The 18,666-nt window shown below is 33.8% G+C and overlaps 4 protein-coding genes across 6 annotated transcripts in view; 2 read left to right on the top strand and 2 right to left on the bottom strand.

Moving 5' to 3' along the window:
• The window catches only part of LOC143340963 (uncharacterized), a 6,996-nt gene extending 119 nt beyond the window's left edge, over positions 1-6,877 (bottom strand). Inside the window, exons 1-7 of the mRNA XM_076763432.1 lie at positions 6,369-6,877; positions 6,049-6,137; positions 5,812-5,966; positions 3,893-5,726; positions 3,589-3,801; positions 3,442-3,503; positions 1-3,365 (exon numbers count right to left, since the gene is read on the bottom strand). The exon at positions 1-3,365 is cut by the window's left edge and continues 119 nt beyond it. Of these exons, the coding sequence (XP_076619547.1) occupies positions 3,174-3,365; positions 3,442-3,503; positions 3,589-3,801; positions 3,893-5,726; positions 5,812-5,966; positions 6,049-6,137; positions 6,369-6,490 (2,667 nt within the window). The 5' untranslated portion in view covers positions 6,491-6,877 and the 3' untranslated portion in view covers positions 1-3,173. The remainder of the gene's footprint in view (positions 3,366-3,441; positions 3,504-3,588; positions 3,802-3,892; positions 5,727-5,811; positions 5,967-6,048; positions 6,138-6,368) is intronic.
• A 4,098-nt stretch (positions 6,878-10,975) lies between these two features.
• Dak1 (cytidine/uridine monophosphate kinase Dak1) lies at positions 10,976-17,515 on the top strand. The gene is made up of 4 exons (XM_076771170.1): positions 10,976-11,322; positions 11,410-11,481; positions 16,347-16,697; positions 16,856-17,515. The coding sequence occupies exons 1-4, from the start codon at positions 11,242-11,244 to the stop codon at positions 17,141-17,143; spliced, it is 792 nt and encodes a 263-aa protein (XP_076627285.1). The 5' UTR covers positions 10,976-11,241; the 3' UTR covers positions 17,144-17,515.
• LOC143344757 (protein Abitram) lies at positions 11,261-12,748 on the top strand. Of its 3 annotated transcripts, none has more exons than XM_076771144.1 (3): positions 11,261-11,322; positions 11,410-11,481; positions 11,605-12,748. In XM_076771144.1, exon 3 carries the CDS (start codon positions 11,819-11,821, stop codon positions 12,644-12,646), a length of 828 nt encoding a protein of 275 aa, XP_076627259.1. In that variant the 5' UTR covers positions 11,261-11,322; positions 11,410-11,481; positions 11,605-11,818; the 3' UTR covers positions 12,647-12,748. The 3 variants fall into 3 exon arrangements, with proteins under 3 accessions (XP_076627259.1, XP_076627266.1, XP_076627275.1); XM_076771151.1 differs by having other exon boundaries at positions 11,308-11,322; positions 11,642-12,748; XM_076771160.1 differs by lacking the exon at positions 11,261-11,322 and having other exon boundaries at positions 11,386-11,481; positions 11,642-12,748.
• Positions 12,886-14,852, bottom strand: Coq2 (ubiquinone biosynthesis protein COQ2, mitochondrial). The gene is made up of 6 exons (XM_076771132.1): positions 14,810-14,852; positions 14,539-14,705; positions 14,332-14,479; positions 13,699-13,892; positions 13,450-13,638; positions 12,886-13,322 (listed from the first exon to the last, which is right to left on the bottom strand). The coding sequence occupies exons 1-6, from the start codon at positions 14,823-14,825 to the stop codon at positions 13,131-13,133; spliced, it is 906 nt and encodes a 301-aa protein (XP_076627247.1). The 5' UTR covers positions 14,826-14,852; the 3' UTR covers positions 12,886-13,130.
• Positions 17,516-18,666: the final 1,151 nt, after the last annotated feature.

Raw genomic sequence — 18,666 nt, 5'->3', positions numbered from 1 at the left:
ATCTATTGTTTCATTTATGTATTGAACATATTATCGTTATCGTTCGACATTTATCAATGATTTTACATCGTTAAAAAATATTTTTGGATTATGTCTAGACTTGTCGATCTTTTGTCCTCTGATTTTTTCATTTATCAGACGAATTATAAATGTATCAAATTAATCGAATAGAATTATTAGAACAAAATTTCGAATTTGACCAAAAATATTTTGTGTATTACATATATTAAAAAATAACCATAGATTTATGCTCGTGTTATTAAATTCAAACACAATGCAACGAGCGCAACAATTCATCATAAAATATGTAGCAGTGAAATTTAATGATAAATGGACAAATTACGACTATGCGCATAAACCTGACAGTACTCTAACAAAACGGGTCAAGTACGAGCACTTTATTGTTCCTCTTGGTGTCATTGCTTCAAGCAAAGAATTATAAAAGAAGGAACGTTGAATAGAGCATCAAGTACAAAGCTAGCAACTAATACAGCATGAAGATATTGCATGTAATGCTCATATGTATGTACACAGAACATTCCTGAAGAGCCAACAATATTATAAAATATTGTAGTTACGATAAAAAGCCTCAAATAATAAATGAACGTGGTTGGCTTTATGCCTTTTCCAAGTTTCAAAATTATTTGAAAGCAAATCTGCCGAAAGTATTCAGAAAGTAATGTTTTCTAAAAACAATAATTTTCCGAGCTTTTTGTATACGAATGTAATTAATTTTTTTCTAATTATTAATAGACTCCTCACAAGTACCCTATACCATAGGTGTTTTTTATTCATTGTCTGATGTTTTTATAAAACTTTAATATTCAATATATATTCATTATAGTATACTGTTTTATCAGCAATGGAAATAGTACTTTAACTTGGATTTAGAATACATATATATTTTAATCGATACAATTCCTTTCTTAATATTTTTACCGTGATATGTTGCAGTTTTCAAACTTTTAAATCACTGGAAAAAATAAAATTTCAGGACGGAAATGAAAAGCATGTACGAGGTATACGATAAGTAATTACTAATTCTTCGTTAAAAAAAAAATCTTGAAAGTATTTAAAAAATTTTAGGATACAATTATTTATCGTACATATCGTTGAGTAAGCTCCTTAGACAAAATTATAATTTTATCTTTTTTGTTTTACACAATCAAATGTCTTTTGTGAAAAAATGTTTCAGAATTATACGAATAAAAATTGTTTGATTGGTAAAGTACACAGAAACGTTACTCTTTCTTTAGTGTTACATTTCTGATAAAAATCGACTTATTCTTTTAATGACAAGGAGCTTACTGTGCTTGTCCTTGCACGAAAGTGTTACATTTTATTACAGATGCGTTAGTCACAGATCCAGTCTTTCGTTTTCAACTGTATTTCCTAATTTACAATCAATTATATTTGTCATTACTTAATGGAAGGACACTGTAGAGTTTCGCCACAGAGCACATCTACAGCCTTGGATATTTTATGTACATCTTCATACGTAATTAGCGGAATTCTTAATTGCCAGCGCACAAAACTTACTTTCTTGTTACTTCAACATACGAGTAGGCATTACTAAAAGTTTATATTCTTAACAGTACAATTAACATCAACCTTTCTATGATATGCGAACAATTTTGTAATTAACTTTTGGTAACTATAATTTAAAATTTTAGAAACTCTGAAATCATAAAAGTGTTTTATTAATTCTTGCATGTTAAGATTATTTAAGAAATTTCTAGAATATAAAAGCCGATATAAAATTTACAATTAAAAATATATTTGTTGCAGATCAATAAAACAATTATGATTGAGAGTATTCAAAATGTACAAATATGTTGTGTAGGATTAATAATGTACAATAAATTGCTGTGTAACTAATTTTGTATAGGCCATTTGCATTAAAAAATATCATATTATACTTCTTTTTTAAAGATAGTATCTAGTATACATGTTTATAAAAATGGATGAAAAATTATCAAAATTTTTATGTAATCTTAAATATTTGACTTTTACCCATAGTTTTTTATAAAACAGCGTTTCAGAATTTCTACTGTTCTATTACAAAATACCAGTTTTCATACTTCTGAAAACCTGTTTGTAGTTGTTTCTAATACAAATTTCATACTTTATATATCATTTCGGTATTTCGAAGGAAACAAATAATTTATGCAAATAAAAGTTGATTCACTAACTTTCTTCATCTGCATCTTTTATTTTTCAAGAACTTTTATTGCTTTAATATTTTTCGTATAAATTTATTCCTAGTTTCCTTGTATAAACTATAAATTTGTTGCTGCAGTACCTATATATGCAACCTTATCTCTGAATACATTTCTATTCTTAAATATTTTTTATATCTGTCTACTTTACCTTCTCTATTATTTGTTAAAACATATAGTTTGTACAAAAGTTTGATTCGAAAATTCTACCTATATGTATATACACAGCACATTAATGGTATATCATTAACCCTTCAAATGAAATACATGCATTACGCATATATGTACATTCCTGTTGAAAACCAATGTCATTTGTCGTATTTAACGATATACTTGTAAAAAAATTATTTTCATGTATCTACATTTATAATAAGAACTATAGTTTCACGTTGCAAATGTACCGATAACGTTCAAGTACACTATTGCAAATCAAGAATCAAAATGCAAGCGTATACGCTATATAAGTAACAAATGAGATAAAGAATAATAATTTAGAGAGCTACTTGTCAGTCCAAATAACGTTATCAATTTACCGCGTTCTTCGTTTTCAGTAAAATCATTTACAAATCAATTTTTTAAAACATACTATATTCTAGTAATTTCGTAATCAATCTTTTGAGCTAAATTGCATTCTATTTTCTTATAAAACGTTTAAAATTTGAACTATTTTTTAGGATAGAATTCAATTTGACGGAAATTATTTCATCTTTAAATTCATTGTCCTCTTTAAACGTAAACAAATGGAAATAAAAAGTATTGAGAACGTGGTCTCAATTATACCTTTTAACATTTTGGAAGTATAATAATACTGAACTTTTATCATATTCAAAAGTGCCCTCCCCCAAGGACATAATTTAAACACCTTTAATATAAACGATTGTATGAATACGGATTAAATTAAGGGCCTTATTTAGAAACACATTCCTGATTTGATTACTAGTACCGCCTGAATTTTTACATATAGCCTCGTTTTACATCACCTTGGGTATTCTTTACAATTGGTCTGACAAACCTGGGACCTGGTATACGCGACTGTGGTCTAGGTATAGCACTCATCGTATTTGAAGTTCTATTTCCAGTGTTCCAATTCGTTGGTTGTCTCAGTCTCGTTCTGTTTTCAATTTTCATTGTCGGTTTATTAAATACCTGTAATTTAATGTCAATCATAAAAATCAATAATTTTTTTCAAAGCTTATATACGTAAAGGTAAAAAAATACTCACTTCAGTTTTGTTCATTATGCCAGTTTCAGTCTGCTCTTTTAATACATGTTCCACCGGATGATCTTAAAAAATACATTGTAAGGAATTCATATATGATACAAAATATAAAAATTTGTAAAATGTTATAGATTATATATTTTATCTTACCATCAGTATTTATTGATTGATTAGATCTGGTAGGGCTTAGTATTGGAGAGCTTGTTTTCATATTAGAATCTGTACTCAATGGCGAACTAGAATTACTTTCACAACTATTGATGCCATTCTTCATAATAGGAGAAGGTAAATCTTTTTCTATGTCAACCCAATTATTTTCCAGAACTCGATTATTTAATTGGGGCATTGCATCTTGTTTCAAGCCTGATGACATTAAAAAGTTTTACATGATTAATTAAAGTTACAAAATTTTAGTAACATTATAATTAACAGTAATATTTAAGTATTTACTTACTCTCTTCTTGCATCCGTACTATTTGATGCAATTGCTCGATATTCATTGGCTGCACAGTGTACGAATTGTGACTACTATCCGAACATGTACTAAGCCTATCATCTAAATCAGGCGCGCTATGAGCACTCTGTGTACTTTCGATACTTTCTGTAGATCCTCCAGCACCCATCATTTGAAGTTCTCCTACACCTGTATTAAGTTCCAGGAGTCGTTGCTCGGAACCACTTTTCATTTTTCCTAGGGAGTACAATTTATTTGCTAGACTTTTCTCAACGTCTCGTACGATATTCGGCTGCGAGCCTTTCATGTATCCAATACTGGATGGATTCATACACCCTGTCATATTGACAGTTTTCAAAGAATTACATACAAGATTGGGATTAGACTTTTGAAGAAACTGTGGTAATTTTGAAAGCATTCGAGGAATATGTTGCTTTTTTTTTTGCAGTTTTGGAAGCGGCTTCACGAACGTAGTGTCCATGTCCTTTGAAGACTCCGTATTTTCCATATCAGTCTTACCACCATGAGCGTTATTTTTCTTTGTAAACGTGTAATACTTCTTGTCTTGTGAACTTGGAATACAGGCTCCTTTGTCACTCACGATTTCAGTACGAGTATTAGTTTTGTTAACAGACGATTCCTTTTTGTATGTATTATACTTATTTTCTACAGGAATCTCGTTCCTTGTATTCTGATCAGGGACTTCATGGACTATTTCCTGCTTAGCCTTTTCACCACAAACTTCATTACTGGCATGGTTAAATGTACAATCAAGTTTATGATCACCACTTCTCTGTATTTCTGCCAATAATTCTTTTCTCAATGATGTAGGTGCTTTGAAATTTGAACCAAAGACTGTGTTGTATATTCGCGTTGGTTCTTTATTACTCATTTTAAATGTAGAATTTAATGCATCTAAATTTTTAGGGGTTGATTGATTGCCAAGAGGGATTGGCAGCTTGAACGTGGAGTCTAAAGCATTATCATTCATGAATGCAAAACTACAATTTACAGGAACTAAGGAAGGTTCAACCAAATTTCCTGAAACATTGTAGACTGCATTATTTTGTAAATCGCACGTTTGATTTTTATCTTCGCACGTATCGCCTTTAACGATTAAAGATGTATCTGTGTCTGTTTTTGCAGTTTCTGCTGTACAGTATGGAGCATCTAAAATGAGCGAATTATCAGCTTTCTCTGCACCATTCTCGGATTGTAATAATTTCGTATTTTCATCACTTTTATTTACAAATGTGGAAGACAAATTAATTGTACCATGTTTAACTTTATCTGAACTTGATGGCAGAAGTGTTTTAGAAACTGGTTCTGTCTTATATGTTTCGTTTAATTCCAGTTTTTTATTCGTATTGGATTTATTTGTAAATATTTTATCTACCGAAGACGGGCAGTAGCTTTTGTTATTGTCTACATCATTATTCGTTGAAAAAGTTTCATTGATGTTCAAATTTATAGTATCCTCATGCCTATCAACTTGAAGGCCATTCAAAGGAGTCAAATTTATAGTTTCCTCTTCTCTATCATATTCAGCATTATGCAAAGAATCATCTCTAGGCAATGAAGTGATAGATGAATAAAAAACAGAAGGCTGTGAAACATTCATTAGAGGATCACCAAGTCCAGGTTCCATCAAATTAATAAATGAATCAATTCCCTTTGAACGAGACATATTTAAGAAAACTTCCATACTTTCTTGACCTGACCCTGCCATGGTTTCATCAGAAAGAAGACTAAGATTTGTCACAGGTGTCATTTTTAACATAAGAGGTATAGCTTCCTCTTTTTTGGCATTAGGTATATCTAAATGTTTACTCAACTTTAACATAAAAAAAAAACACTTAAATGTATGCATCATAAATATACATGTATAATATACACAGCAAACACATAAATAAACTTACATCTTCTTCTATATTTGAAAAACAATTTAGGCATGAAGTTTTCCATGTATTAGCCACAGTTGGAGACAAATTTTCAAGAATAGATTCAAAATTAATTCTACTAGACCGTTTTTTAGGTCTTGTGAATGTTCTTGTGTCGATAGATCTCCTATTACCTGAAGAAATATTATATTTGAAATTTGTATTAAAAAATTACATAAAATTCATTGAACAATAATTAATTAACATTATCAATACCTGATAAAATTAGGTCAGGTTCACTTCTCAACCAGGCATGTAAATTCTGAACTGTGGTTTGTGTTTGATACTCTGGTGGAATGTATAACCTAACAAAGAAATAATAGTTAATATAAACTTTTACATTACAAGGTTTAGTATACAATAATTTTACAATAATTTAACAGTTTAAACATATATGTGTGGAATAAAATGGTGCACAGAACCTAAACCTTGAAAAGGAATTAAGATCAGTTAGGGGCACGAATGACATTTGAAGACCAATTACCATCAATCAAAAAACTGTATAGAAAACTAAAGATTACAATAAAGCTACTCACCAACTATCAGTATCACTAAAGTCGAAAGTAAATACGTCAATGATTTCGACTGTATCAATAAGACTTGCATCGTTTGTATACTGCTTCCCCACGATTTCCGCATCCACCTTGCTCTCTGACATGTTTTAGTTGAATTACGAAGTAAAATGTCTCAATGAACACATATTTTACCGTTAAAGCGTCTTTTCCTGTGTCGACTGGATGACGTGGTAGATATATAAAAATAGTATCGCGTTGTGCCAAGTCATTTACAAAATTCCTAATAATTCCACTCGCAAAGCACTGTTCACTGTACAAAAGCATATATACGTATTAAAATTAGCCAGATGTACAGTGAACATAACCATAAATAGCAAAAGTAGGAACTTTTCGGATATTTTTCACGTTGTTATTAGAAGAATCAAAGCAGGCCAGGGTATAAAACAATAATTATAGAAGGTTCGTTTCATCGCATTTTGTTTAACCGTTCTTTAATTTTACTATCACAGAAATTACTCTCTTTTTCACGGTTGGTATTGCTGTACCATAGACCAAAATGATTTGTAACGATACTCTAGAGAATCTTCCTCTAATCGGAGATGCCAGATTGAGCACCGAGTGTACTACTCACACTATGCCAGATCACGCGTACGTGAGCTCGCAGTGTTTCGGAAAGTTGACAAAGGCAAACTAACACATGCTCTCTTTCTCGATTCTCCCAAGCTACCCGAAGTAATTTCGGACCGCCTCGTCGAGAGAGTCGCCCAAGTTTGGTGGAATAGTTCGTTATTTTCAACGATAGATGGCGCTTATTTTTCGACCTCAAACCCCCTGGTGCTAAAACGCCCAAGTTTGTCGTCGAATAGTTCGTTACCTTCAACGCTAGATGGCACTTATTTATCGACCTCAGGCCCCCTGGTGCTAAAAAGCCCAAGCCTGTCGAGAAATCCATCTAGCGTGGACGATACGAACTATTCCACGACAAACTTGGGCGTTTTAGCACCAGAGGGTATGAGGTCGATAAATACGTGCTTATCTAGCGTTGAAGGTAACGAATTATTCCACGACAAACTTGGGCGTTTTAGCACCAGAGGGTTCGAGGTCGAAAAATGCACGCCATCTAGCGTCGCAGATAGCGAACTATTTGACAACAAACTTGGTCCGTCTCTGAGACTCTTGAAGGAGAGCAGTCAGTTTACCTTTGTCGACTTTCCGAGACACTACAAGTTCACGTACATACGCGTGATCTGTCGTCACTGGTATAAACGAGAGATGCCAGACGAAGCGCCGAGTGCACCGTGGACACGTCTCGTGGGAGTTAAAAGAGGCAGGCTCACATTTGCCTTCTCGCTCTTGAACAACTGAAATCCGACCTCACGTCAACGGCATACGATTCGGAATCTCGACTGCCCAGGTATTTTTACTTGCCTTTCCTAGAGTTCATTACTGAACTCTGCAAATTACTCCTGGTTTCTATTTGCCTCTGATGACCTCTGATGACCAGTGCTGACAAAACTACAGAACTCCCGACAACTTTTGACACCATACAGCGACTGTTACTGACTGCTCCTGATTACTGCTTGCCTCTGCTGGACTCTGTTGACCATCGCTTATATTTCTGGCAACCTATAATGATTACTACTGACTTCTGCTAACCTCTGTTGGTCTTTGCTGATCTCTGTCAGCGTGTGCTTGTCTCTGCTGAACTTTCCTGCCCTCTGCTGAACGCTACTGGCCACTGCAGGTATTTCTGATAATGTATAACGATTAATACTTACTACTGCATGCCCCTACAAGTCTCTGCTTGCCTTTGCAGGTTTCTGCTTGCCTGTGCATGCCTTTGCTGGCCTCTGCTGAACACTGCTGACCACCCCTGATGTGTCTGACACGTATAATGCTTTCTACATGCTATTGTTCGCCCCTGCTGATCTCTGCTTGCCACTGCATGCCTCGGCTGGTCTCTGCTGACCGCTGCTGACCACCCCTGATACTTCTGACAACATATAACGCTTCCTATTTGCTACTATTTGCCCCTGGTGATCTCTGTTTGCCACTACTGGCCTTTGCTGACCACCGTATATATTTCTGGCAACGTACAATGATTACTACGACTCCTGCCTTCCTCTGTTGACCTCTGCCAGCGTCTCCTGGCCTAAGCTGGCCTCTGCCAACATCTCCCGACATCAGCTGACCGTTGCTGACAACTTGTGACATGATATAATATAATATAATATGTTCATATGTATTAAAGTTTTGTATAATGTAAATCTATGGCAATAAATGATATAATTTCAAAGAATGCTGTGTTCTCATCATTTCTACCTTTCCTTTCCTCTCGAAACCATTCCCTTAGTTATAAGATACCTGCCACCTCTTCCCCTCCTGATAACAAAGTCTAAAATGGACATAAAACCGTCAGCGTTTTACTTATGGTCGATTAGAGATACTTATTCATTCATTCAGTAAACGTCAGCTCCCGTACTAACTGCCAGAGATAAAAATTTTCAAGTCTAAAATGGACCTGAAACCGTCAGCGGCATAGCTACGGTCGATAGGTAAACGCCAGCTCTGCATACTAGCTGCCAGAGGCAAAAATTTTCAAAGTTCCTCGGAAAGATTTCAAATATTGCGCCGCTTGCCAGAGGCAAAAATTTTCAAAGTCCCGCGAAAAGATTTCGAATTTGCCGCCGCCTGGGCTTTCTCACAAGCGCTCGCTCGGGCCTTCGTTTCTATATATACACTCGTTAACCCAACTCTAAATGGGCCATTTCATGACATGCCTTCCTAGCAGCAACATCTCCAGCAGCAGCAGCGGAGCCGGCAGGAGCTGGTCCTCCCCTGGAGGGGGGGTGGGGGTCCGGCCAGGTTTGGCTGGCGGTCTCCCACCCAGTGGGAGGGGGGGGGGGGGTGTCGCTGCAAAATTTTCGGGATGTTCCTTCCCGAAAAATTTCTAAGTTCCACAGCCGGCAGGAGACAACAACAATGGGCGGAGAGCGGAGAAGGGGCCAGCGACGATCTTCCAGAAAAATTTCAAAGTCCCACGGCTGGCAGGAGGACAACAAACACTTGGCGGAAAAATTTCAAGTCCCACAGCTAACACGAGGCACTGGCGGTTGACGGCTGGCAGGAGAGATTGAAAGCCGCCGGGCTTCCAGAGAAATTGTCGAAGTGCCCAGGAAAGATTTCAGGGGGGGGCTCTTTAAAATTTTTGCCGAAAAATTCAGGCCGGAGCTGCTGCCTGAAACTTCCAAGAAATTTCAGGGATTCCGAGAAATTTCAGGGATTCCAAGAATTTTCAGGGTTTCCGAGAAATTTCAGGGCTCCCGTAAAGTTTCAGGGATTTCCGATCTGTTTCAGGGATTCCGAGAAATTTCAGAAATTCCTGGAAATGACGTCATTTCCAGGAATTCCCAGAAATTTCTGGCGGCGGGAGATTTCAAATCTTTCCAGAGAACTTAGAAAATTTTTAAAGATACGTAGAATCGGTCGAGCGCTTCTGAGGGAGTCTTATAACTAAGGAAATGATTCGGAGAGGAAAAGAAGGTAAAAAATGATGAGAACAGATAGAATTTGTTTAAATTACAACATTTATTGGTGTAGATTTACATTATACAAAGGTTAATACATATAAATCATGTTACAAGTTGTCAGCAACGGTCAGTAGTGGGCAGCGTTGGTCAGCGGTGGTCAGTAGAGTCCAATGGAGGTCGGTAGACATTCGAAAGTCAGCAGAGGGAAGCAGAGACCAGCAGAGGCAAGCAGTAGGAAGTAGTAATCGTTGTACGTTGTCAGAAGTATCCGGAGTGGTCAGCGTTGGTCAGCGGAGGCCAATGGAGGTCAGTAGAGGCATTCGAAAGTCAGCAGTGGGAAGCAGAGACCAGCAGGGGCAAGCAGTAGGAAGTAGTAATCGTTGTACATTGTCAGAAGTATCCGGAGTGGTCAGCAGCGGTCAGCAAAGGCCAGCGGAGATTTGTAGGAAAATTCAAACGTACATATAGTCGTGTCTTGTACTTCGTAAAAGGAAGTGTATCTTGGTAAAACAATTTTATGACATTACCTGATAATTTAGGTTAGCAATCAGTAGAGGCATGTAGAGACCAGCAGCGGTCAGTAGAATCCAGTGGAGGTGACAGAAGGCAGTAGTAATCGTTATACGTTGTCACAAATATAAGCGATGGTCAGCAGAAGCCTGGAAAGGTTGACAGTAGACGGTCGTAATTGTTGTACGTCGTCAGGAGTATCAGGAGTGGTCAGTAGCGGTCAGCAGAGTCCAGCGGAGGCAGGCAGACGTCAGTAGTAATCGTTGTACGTTGCCAGAAATATAAACGGTGGTCAGCAGCGGTCAGCAGAGGCCAGTAGAGACCTGTTGACGGGAGGTTGGATATTAGTTGTTCAAGAGCGCGAAGGGAAGTGTGAGCCTTTCTCTCTCGACTCCCACGAGACGATCCGAAATTACTTCGGGCAACTTCGGAGAATCGAGAAAGAGGCCATGCGTCATTTTGCCTTTGTCGGATTTCCGAAATTCCACGAGCTCACGTACGCGTGATCTGACATAGTGTGAGAGAGCACCTTCTGTGCTTTGTGGCATCTCTGCTTCTTACTTTTAAGTTCGATAGTAAGAATTAATGGTAATATTTAAGAATGCCAAACACTAATCTAGAAATAGAATTACTACATTATCCTTGATTTTCAAGAAACATAGATTTTTGTATTTTATATTAAAATTAAAGACGTTAGGGTACGTTAGGGAGTTCCGTAAATAGAGGAAAATCTTCCTTCTTTTCTTCTTCATGACAACCACATAAGTAAATATCTCGAAATCGTATGGTTAGAACGTATTCGTATTTCCAAACATATAATACCAAGGTGTAATCATTAATATATATATATTAATATGCGACATTACAATTCATTAGCAGCTCATAATGTTGCTTGTAATGAATTATTCTTCAAATATCAAGATTGTAAATACGAGGTAGATCATTGATATATATTGCACGTAGTCAGTTTATTAATTGTGTACGAAAGTAACCTACAGATTTCGTCTTATTCCTGATCATAGCATCCGTATCGTAAATTCCTTGGTTACTGCAACGACATCGAGAAACAAATGACTTTATGCATAAAAGAACAAGTAAGTTTTACTGTAATTCTATTTCATAGTTTCTGTAATTAACTATCTTATTACAAAACATTAAACGAGCAAACCAATTTATAGGTTAAAATGTATACTTAATTACGTAATGTTTCATTATAGCTAGAAATTAATAGAGCAAAAAATAGAAAACTTTCAGAGATGAAAAGAACAGCTATCATTCTAAAACAAGAAGAAAAGAGTAAAAGTACGATATAAATTGGTTTCAAAAATTTTTTTAAATAATTTAGTTTGTACTGTATACATAGTATACATAGTATAGAGATACTTCATTTTGTTACAAAACTTATTTATACTAAAATCGTAATAATCAAAAATGAATGTTGATTCTAATAATGAACCAAGTTCAAAAAGAATTAAATCATCCAATGACTTGGATGAAAATTTATTTACTACACATCAACAATTGCAAAGTAAAAATACTTTGCATGAGGAAAGTAATACTGATAAGACTTCTGAATATCAAGAAAATATGGAAGTAACAAGTAATGAAGATGAAGGAATGTCATTAACTAACAATGAGGATGATCATTTATTTCCATTTCCACCAGACAGTGACATTACAGACATGTTAGAAGGGGTGAAATATGATGGACTGTTTCCAACAATTACAGATCGATATTTTACTGCTTATTACAAATTAGATGTACAAAGTACTACAGATGATATTTGCATTTTGATGCATAGTAATCGTATTTGTATGCTTACTTTGGCTCCAAGTCATGCAGCTTTACAGAGCAATGTACAAATAACAAAAGTAGATTTTAAAGTTAGTGAAAAACTAGATAGAGTCTTGAATAAAGTCTCAGGCAAGAGTAAACATGGTGCTCAACCTTTGCAAGCTAATTCTAATATTTGTATAATTACTTGTTCAAATGGAAAAACATATACTATAAAATGCTGTATAATTGGAAAATTAGTAGAAGTAAATGAAGCATTATTACAAAATCCAAAACTTTTATTGGAGCCTCCACATAAGGGAGGCTATTTAGCTATAGTGCTTCCAAATATAAAACACTTGGATAAAATGAAAGAATCTTTGTTAACACAAAAACAGTATGAATTCAAGATGTTAGAACGCGGGAGTTCCGTTAATCAGTTAAACTCCGACAAAGATCAAATTACATTATCCATTGTAAGTTGATTTCGCGTATAAAAATGATCGTAATTGTGATTTACTTGACTTCTGATAAATGTACATATATGCATTTTTTAAGGCAAGAACAAATACATAAATGATAAGAAATGACTTGTTTTGTACTTTTTCCGTTATTACAACTAATATTATGTACTGTTAATTTCAATTGTTATTATTTATCGTATAATGGTGTAATCTTTGGTGTAACGTTTGAATTATAAAGTTAATGTTTTATCAAATATGAATTGTTTATATTTTTAGTATTTATTTATTTTCAATTTTGAAATAGTATTCATAATTCCGAAAATGTATTAATATCATAGAACTAAAAACCACAAATTGAAAGTTCTTGTATGGCACATGTATACGTAATAATCAAAACTAATTTCTTTAATTTACTGGAACCAGCCAGTTGTCCACATAATTTTCTTATTTTAAACATATACAGTTTAGTAAATTAATCTAAGTACTACCTACCAAAGTGATAAAACTAATGTTCATTTCTTTTGGTGGAAGTAGAGTCTATCTTCAGTTCTTGTTTAATATTATCATCTTCTTCATTCACAGAATTTTTTACTAGATTTCCTAATACAATTCCAGCAAATAGAATCATTCCTACCCTGTGATTAGACATGAACTTTTTTGCGCAGTCTACAGGATTATCGATGTTCAAGCTGTAGATCTAAAAATATATTTATGTTAAAATTTTTATACTAAAATTGCACATTCAATGCTAGTAACTACTAGTCTTATAGTTTTGCCGCAGTTCTGTTCCCATCCCGGAAGAATTAGACTGTGTAATATTATACCTGATTAGCAAGATGAACACCGACCAATCCAACTGCACCGTAATACGGCCAAGTTTGCGCAGTTAATATACCTGACGTAATTAACCCTGCTATCATTGTTGAACTAAATCCAGACAAATACATTTTTGTCTTATCTTCAAACTTTAAAGCTGTTGATTTTATACCTATTATAATATCATCTATTTTGTCCTGCAATGCAAATGACAAGTATTAAATGAAAATAAACGTGAGAATGTAGTTTAACTGTACCTGATGTGCATATATAGTGTCATACAAGAGTGTCCAACAAATTCCAGCAGTATAAAGAGGTAGACATACGGACCAGTCGCATGATCCTTGTACAGCAGACCAACCCAAAAGTGCGCCCCAATTGAAGGTCATTCCTAGTATCAATTGCGGCCAATATGTTACTCTTTTCATAATGGGGTAAAGTATCACTAAAACTGTAATAAAAAATGTTCAACGATATAACAATATTTTAATGATTAGTTCAACAGTATTTCTAAATTTTAGTCTATAAACCTCTTAAGTCTGTCGGAACGAACGCGGGGAAGCTCAGTTCCAATATGTGGCCGAGCACCGAGATAGCATAAACTAGCCTACGCGAACATTAATATGATATTATAGTGTACAATAAATTTATCTGCAAAGAGTGTAACATGTCGCTTTGTGTATAATGTATATACATATAGAGAATGTGTAAACAGTTTTTTATAGATGGACGCGTAAAGGACATTTAAAGCTTAAAGGTTTACATTAAGTTAAGAAGAACCCTGAATGGGTTAGGTATATTATTATAATTCTATATTGTGAAGAATTTACTAATGAGAGTAGATGATCAAATTGAGAAATACTGTTTTGTATTGGTGTTTAGGAAAATACCTAGCGAGCTTGCACCCAATATAATACTATAAAGATTTAGTTGTAACAGCACAAGCAGTCCCAAAGTTAATTGACTTCCAAGGAAAACAAGTGATTGTAGAGGTGAAATTTCTCCCGTAACCAATGGTCTATCTTTTGTTCTGGCTACCTAGCATTAAAAAGATTTCATAATATCTAATTTTAAAATATTTTTCAAATTAATATTACCATCCCATCGATATCTTGATCCCACATATCATTTATAATGCATCCTGCTCCACGCATGATGAATGCACCCATTCCAAAAAGTAGCAAAAGTTGGATATCTGGGAATGCACCTGGTGGTGTTGCCATGGCTATGCTCCAACCACAAGGCCAAAACAATAACCATGATCCTGTATATATTAATTATAAGCATTTCGAATTACTTTTTTACTAAGGTGGCATAATTATATTATAATTAATTTTAAAATATACTTATAGTTGTATATTATCTTACCTATTGGTTTATCCATTCTTAATAGTTTCAAGTATGGTTGTACCTTAGGGGGAGAATTATCAATTATCTTTGAAATAAACGTTCTTTGTTTTGTTTCATTCTTTGTCTTTGGTAAGATTTCAACAGCATCAAATGTATTCTGGATTGATGCATGATTACTTTTAGTTTTATGTTTTATGTTATACGTAAAAGATGAAGTATGAACTGTGATGTGAGAGGATAATTGGTTAACAACACAATATTTTTGACTAAAGTAGGATGTAAAAAGTTTTCCGAATCCTATAAATCGTTGACACCTCCCCACAATTATCATTGTTCCGTGTCTTAACTATTTTTATTAATAACTATGAGTTTGATGTAACCTCAAATTCATTCAATTCATTACGTTCAAATTCATTACATTATAAAGACAACATTTTCATGTATGGTTGTATATTAATGATAACAAGTTGTCAATTGCAATTCCTAAATCATTGTACATTATTTAATTGCATTATGTAATTGATCCGGTAAATTGTACCACAAGTTCATGTGGTTGCTTTACAGTAGAACTTAAAACTAAGCAGACTACATGCATCACATGCATGTCATGGTTGCGTAATAACACGACATGCGCAGTTTTTAATTACGTTTTGATATGTCAGTGCTTGAAAGAATTTTATATCATAAGTTTGATAAGGAATAGCAAGAAAAAGCTTTTAGCAGTCATAACTTGAAGCTTCGACGTATTTGTGCTTATATATATGCGTAAAAAAATAACATACATAAATAACAAGTAAGTAATTTAAAAGACATATTTTATATGTATAACATTTCGTGAAAAATCTAGTGGATTTTGAAAATATGTAATTAGACAGACAGATTGTAAGGATTGACGAGATAGATATGTATGTGTTGGGTAGTATATGTGGTTAAGTCTATGTTATTTTTATTGATTATTGTAGATACATATGTAAGTAGCAAATGATAAATTATTATTTAAAGAGAAATTGCTTTAAAATAAACTCATTACATTTGATTTATCATCGATTATGTATACAACTTTAAAGTTTAAACAACTGCTTCCAATGTCAGTACCATGGCTTTATTGTTAGATACAGCCGGTTTTAGTACTTACGAGCCATGTTGAGTAAGAGGCAGTAAAACTGCGGAAATTCGATTTTGCATTGGATATAGAGAGACACACAAATGCTGCATACTCCTTCTATTAAGTACAAAATCAGACTCTCGCGGTTTTACTGTTTCTCGTTCAGCATGATTGGTACTGGAGTCAGCTGTGATATTGTACTGCAATACGAGACTAGGTAAATTATAACGCCGTTGTTCAACGACAACGATTATACATATTTGATGATGACATCAACTTCCAAGATAACAAAAATCATGACTTTTATTGCCACGTGAAAACGAGACTTGAAGTCTAATTCATTAGGAGAGAGGGAGCCACCCATTGGCGCCATAATGCTTTGAGGTCTTTATTTAAAAAATTTGTAATTAACGTGTATTGTATAAAAAATAGTGATATTTTATGTTTAAGGTACTCGCAGATAGGCTACAACTTTTTATAATGTTCTCAACCCAGAAATTCGAGGTTTTATTTATTTTGGGTGGCCCGGGTGCTGGTAAAGGTACCTTGTGTCATAATATCGCAAAAAAATATGGTTATGTACATTTGTCAGCTGGTGATTTGTTAAGAGAGGAACGTACAAAACCAGACTCAGAATATGGTGAACTTATCGAAAATCATATTAAGGCTGGGACGATCGTACCCGTTGCGATCACTTGTAGTCTTTTAGAACGTGGAATGCAATTGTCTAATAGTCCGCATAAAAGATATCTGATCGACGGTTTCCCGCGAAATCAGGATAACGTTGATGGATGGTACAAGGTATGCTGTAATAACGTTACTGTAACCAGTTTCAAAGTGCATTTAATATTATCAGAAATAATTATTGCATTTTTAAAGACAATGAAAGTAGACGTCTAGAAGTAACATCTAGCAGTAGATGTTCTCTTGCTATATATTCTAATATATTCTGTTGTTAGGCAATGTCTGATAAATGCATCGTGAAAGGGGTATTATTTTGCGATTGTAATGAGGAAGTATGCACAGAACGATGCTTGAGACGTGGGGCTAATGGAAGTGGACGAACCGATGATAACAAAGAAGTTTTAGTGAAAAGACACAAAACTTATATACAAAATACCTTGCCCATAATCGAACATTTTGAGAAACAGAACATGGTTTATAGATTAAACGGTATGCTTTCACCTGAAGAAGTTTTTAAAAATGCTGAACAAATTTTATCTACGATTGGTTGGTGTTGCAACTGATGTAATTATTAACTTAAATGGTCTAAAAGAGATCAGAGATTTATTCCATTTACACCTAATTACATTTTATTACAAAATACATATATATTTTATAAAACAAATTTTCTTTATAGATGTAAAATAAATGCTTTTTATTGTATTTAATAACATTTATGCAAATATTGTATAGATTTAGTCCAGAGATACATAGTCCTCATTTACTTAGTATGAGTAGCATATTATTTATTGCATATTATCACAACCGAATAATGTGAAAGTTACATAGAAAAACATAGAATTATTTGATTATGTATTCAATTGTCTAATGATTTATATTTCGAATACATTTATTGTACAAATTTAGAATAGAATAAATGGGAATAAAATTAATAATCTCTAGTATTATTAATTCTGGTTATTGTATTAAAAATGTGTTTTTGATGCTACAGTGATTTGTTTTCAGTATCTATCCTTTTGGAAGCCTGTGTTTCGAATTACACATTCACAAGATAGATAATTGGAAGATAAGACGACTTCATATTTGAATGTACAATACAGATATTGATGTTACATAATGCATTATTGTATACAAAAATGGAAGCATTTAATTATTTTACGTTATGTTGCATTTTAAACTAGTTAGACACTCGTTTACTTCGTTCATCACAGTTAATAGATTTACGTTATTATTTTCCAATAATCCGTCTATCAAGAATTTTTCTCATTATACTTGTGGAATCTCTTAAAGAAGAGGTTAACGTCCTTTTATCGTTACTTCGATAATCAAAAAGATCAATATAATACAGTTTTGAATTATTATCATTTTCATGCTTAAAATGAATTATAAAATTATTAAAATGCAATTATTTTGTAAAGACACAGACCTATTATACTAATTATCTTTTTGTCTTTGAATATTGAAATTGCAACATGTTTGTATTAGAATTATTTTATTATTCAATTTTATTTCAACGTTATAATGCGTATAAATAAGAAATAAATTAAATGCTGAAACATTAATTCTCTGTAGAATGGCAATTTTACATGTGCAGTAATTGCATAAGTTGACCCCAAATTGAAAGACTTTTAAAGTAACTTGATTTTATATGAAAATATGTATATATTTCATTGTTGCCTGTTATATCGATTTATATTTATTGCGACGTGATACAAATACTTTGACCGTTTTGAGTAATTATTTTTATTTAAAATGTGTGTTACCAAAAACGATATGCCTTCACCGTCAATGAATCGACCCGTTTTCAACTTTCTCATCGCGATAGCCGAATCTGTATCGTTAATGAGGTATTACGGTCGCCGAGAATCACGGTCTGTGTGAAAATAATCCGGTAGCTCCGAGTTGAAGTGTTGCCCAACGAGAGCCTTATTCGTGCAATTGTTAAAATGAAATATTATTATTTGGCTGGTAATTAAAAAATATACAACAACCGATGGATCAAAATTGTTCGATAATTATTTTTAACATAGGTATGAAATTAAACTTAAAATATAGTTTTACGCTGCCATCAATTAAACAAAAATAT

This window comes from Colletes latitarsis, chromosome 1 (assembly GCF_051014445.1).
Source record: "Colletes latitarsis isolate SP2378_abdomen chromosome 1, iyColLati1, whole genome shotgun sequence".
Taxonomy (NCBI): domain Eukaryota; kingdom Metazoa; phylum Arthropoda; class Insecta; order Hymenoptera; family Colletidae; genus Colletes; species Colletes latitarsis.
This window is presented reverse-complemented; position numbering and strand designations above follow the sequence as displayed.

What these genes read in the sequence shown, in the direction of transcription:
- Dak1 (XM_076771170.1), top strand. Translation starts at nt 11,242, where the DNA reads ATGCGACATTACAATTCATTAGCAGCTCATAATGTTGCTTGTAATGAA. An exon ending in CTTTATGCATAAAAGAACAA is followed by an intron (nt 11,482 to 16,346) that starts GTAAGTTTTACT and finishes TTTATGTTTAAG; the next exon opens with GTACTCGCAGATAGGCTACA. An exon ending in ACGTTGATGGATGGTACAAG is followed by an intron (nt 16,698 to 16,855) that starts GTATGCTGTAAT and finishes TTCTGTTGTTAG; the next exon opens with GCAATGTCTGATAAATGCAT.
- LOC143344757 (XM_076771144.1), top strand. Translation starts at nt 11,819, where the DNA reads ATGAATGTTGATTCTAATAATGAACCAAGTTCAAAAAGAATTAAATCA.
- Coq2 (XM_076771132.1), bottom strand. An exon ending in ATCAAGATATCGATGGGATG is followed by an intron (nt 14,480 to 14,538) that starts GTAATATTAATT and finishes TTTTAATGCTAG; the next exon opens with GTAGCCAGAACAAAAGATAG. An exon ending in GTGTTCATCTTGCTAATCAG is followed by an intron (nt 13,323 to 13,449) that starts GTATAATATTAC and finishes ATATATTTTTAG; the next exon opens with ATCTACAGCTTGAACATCGA.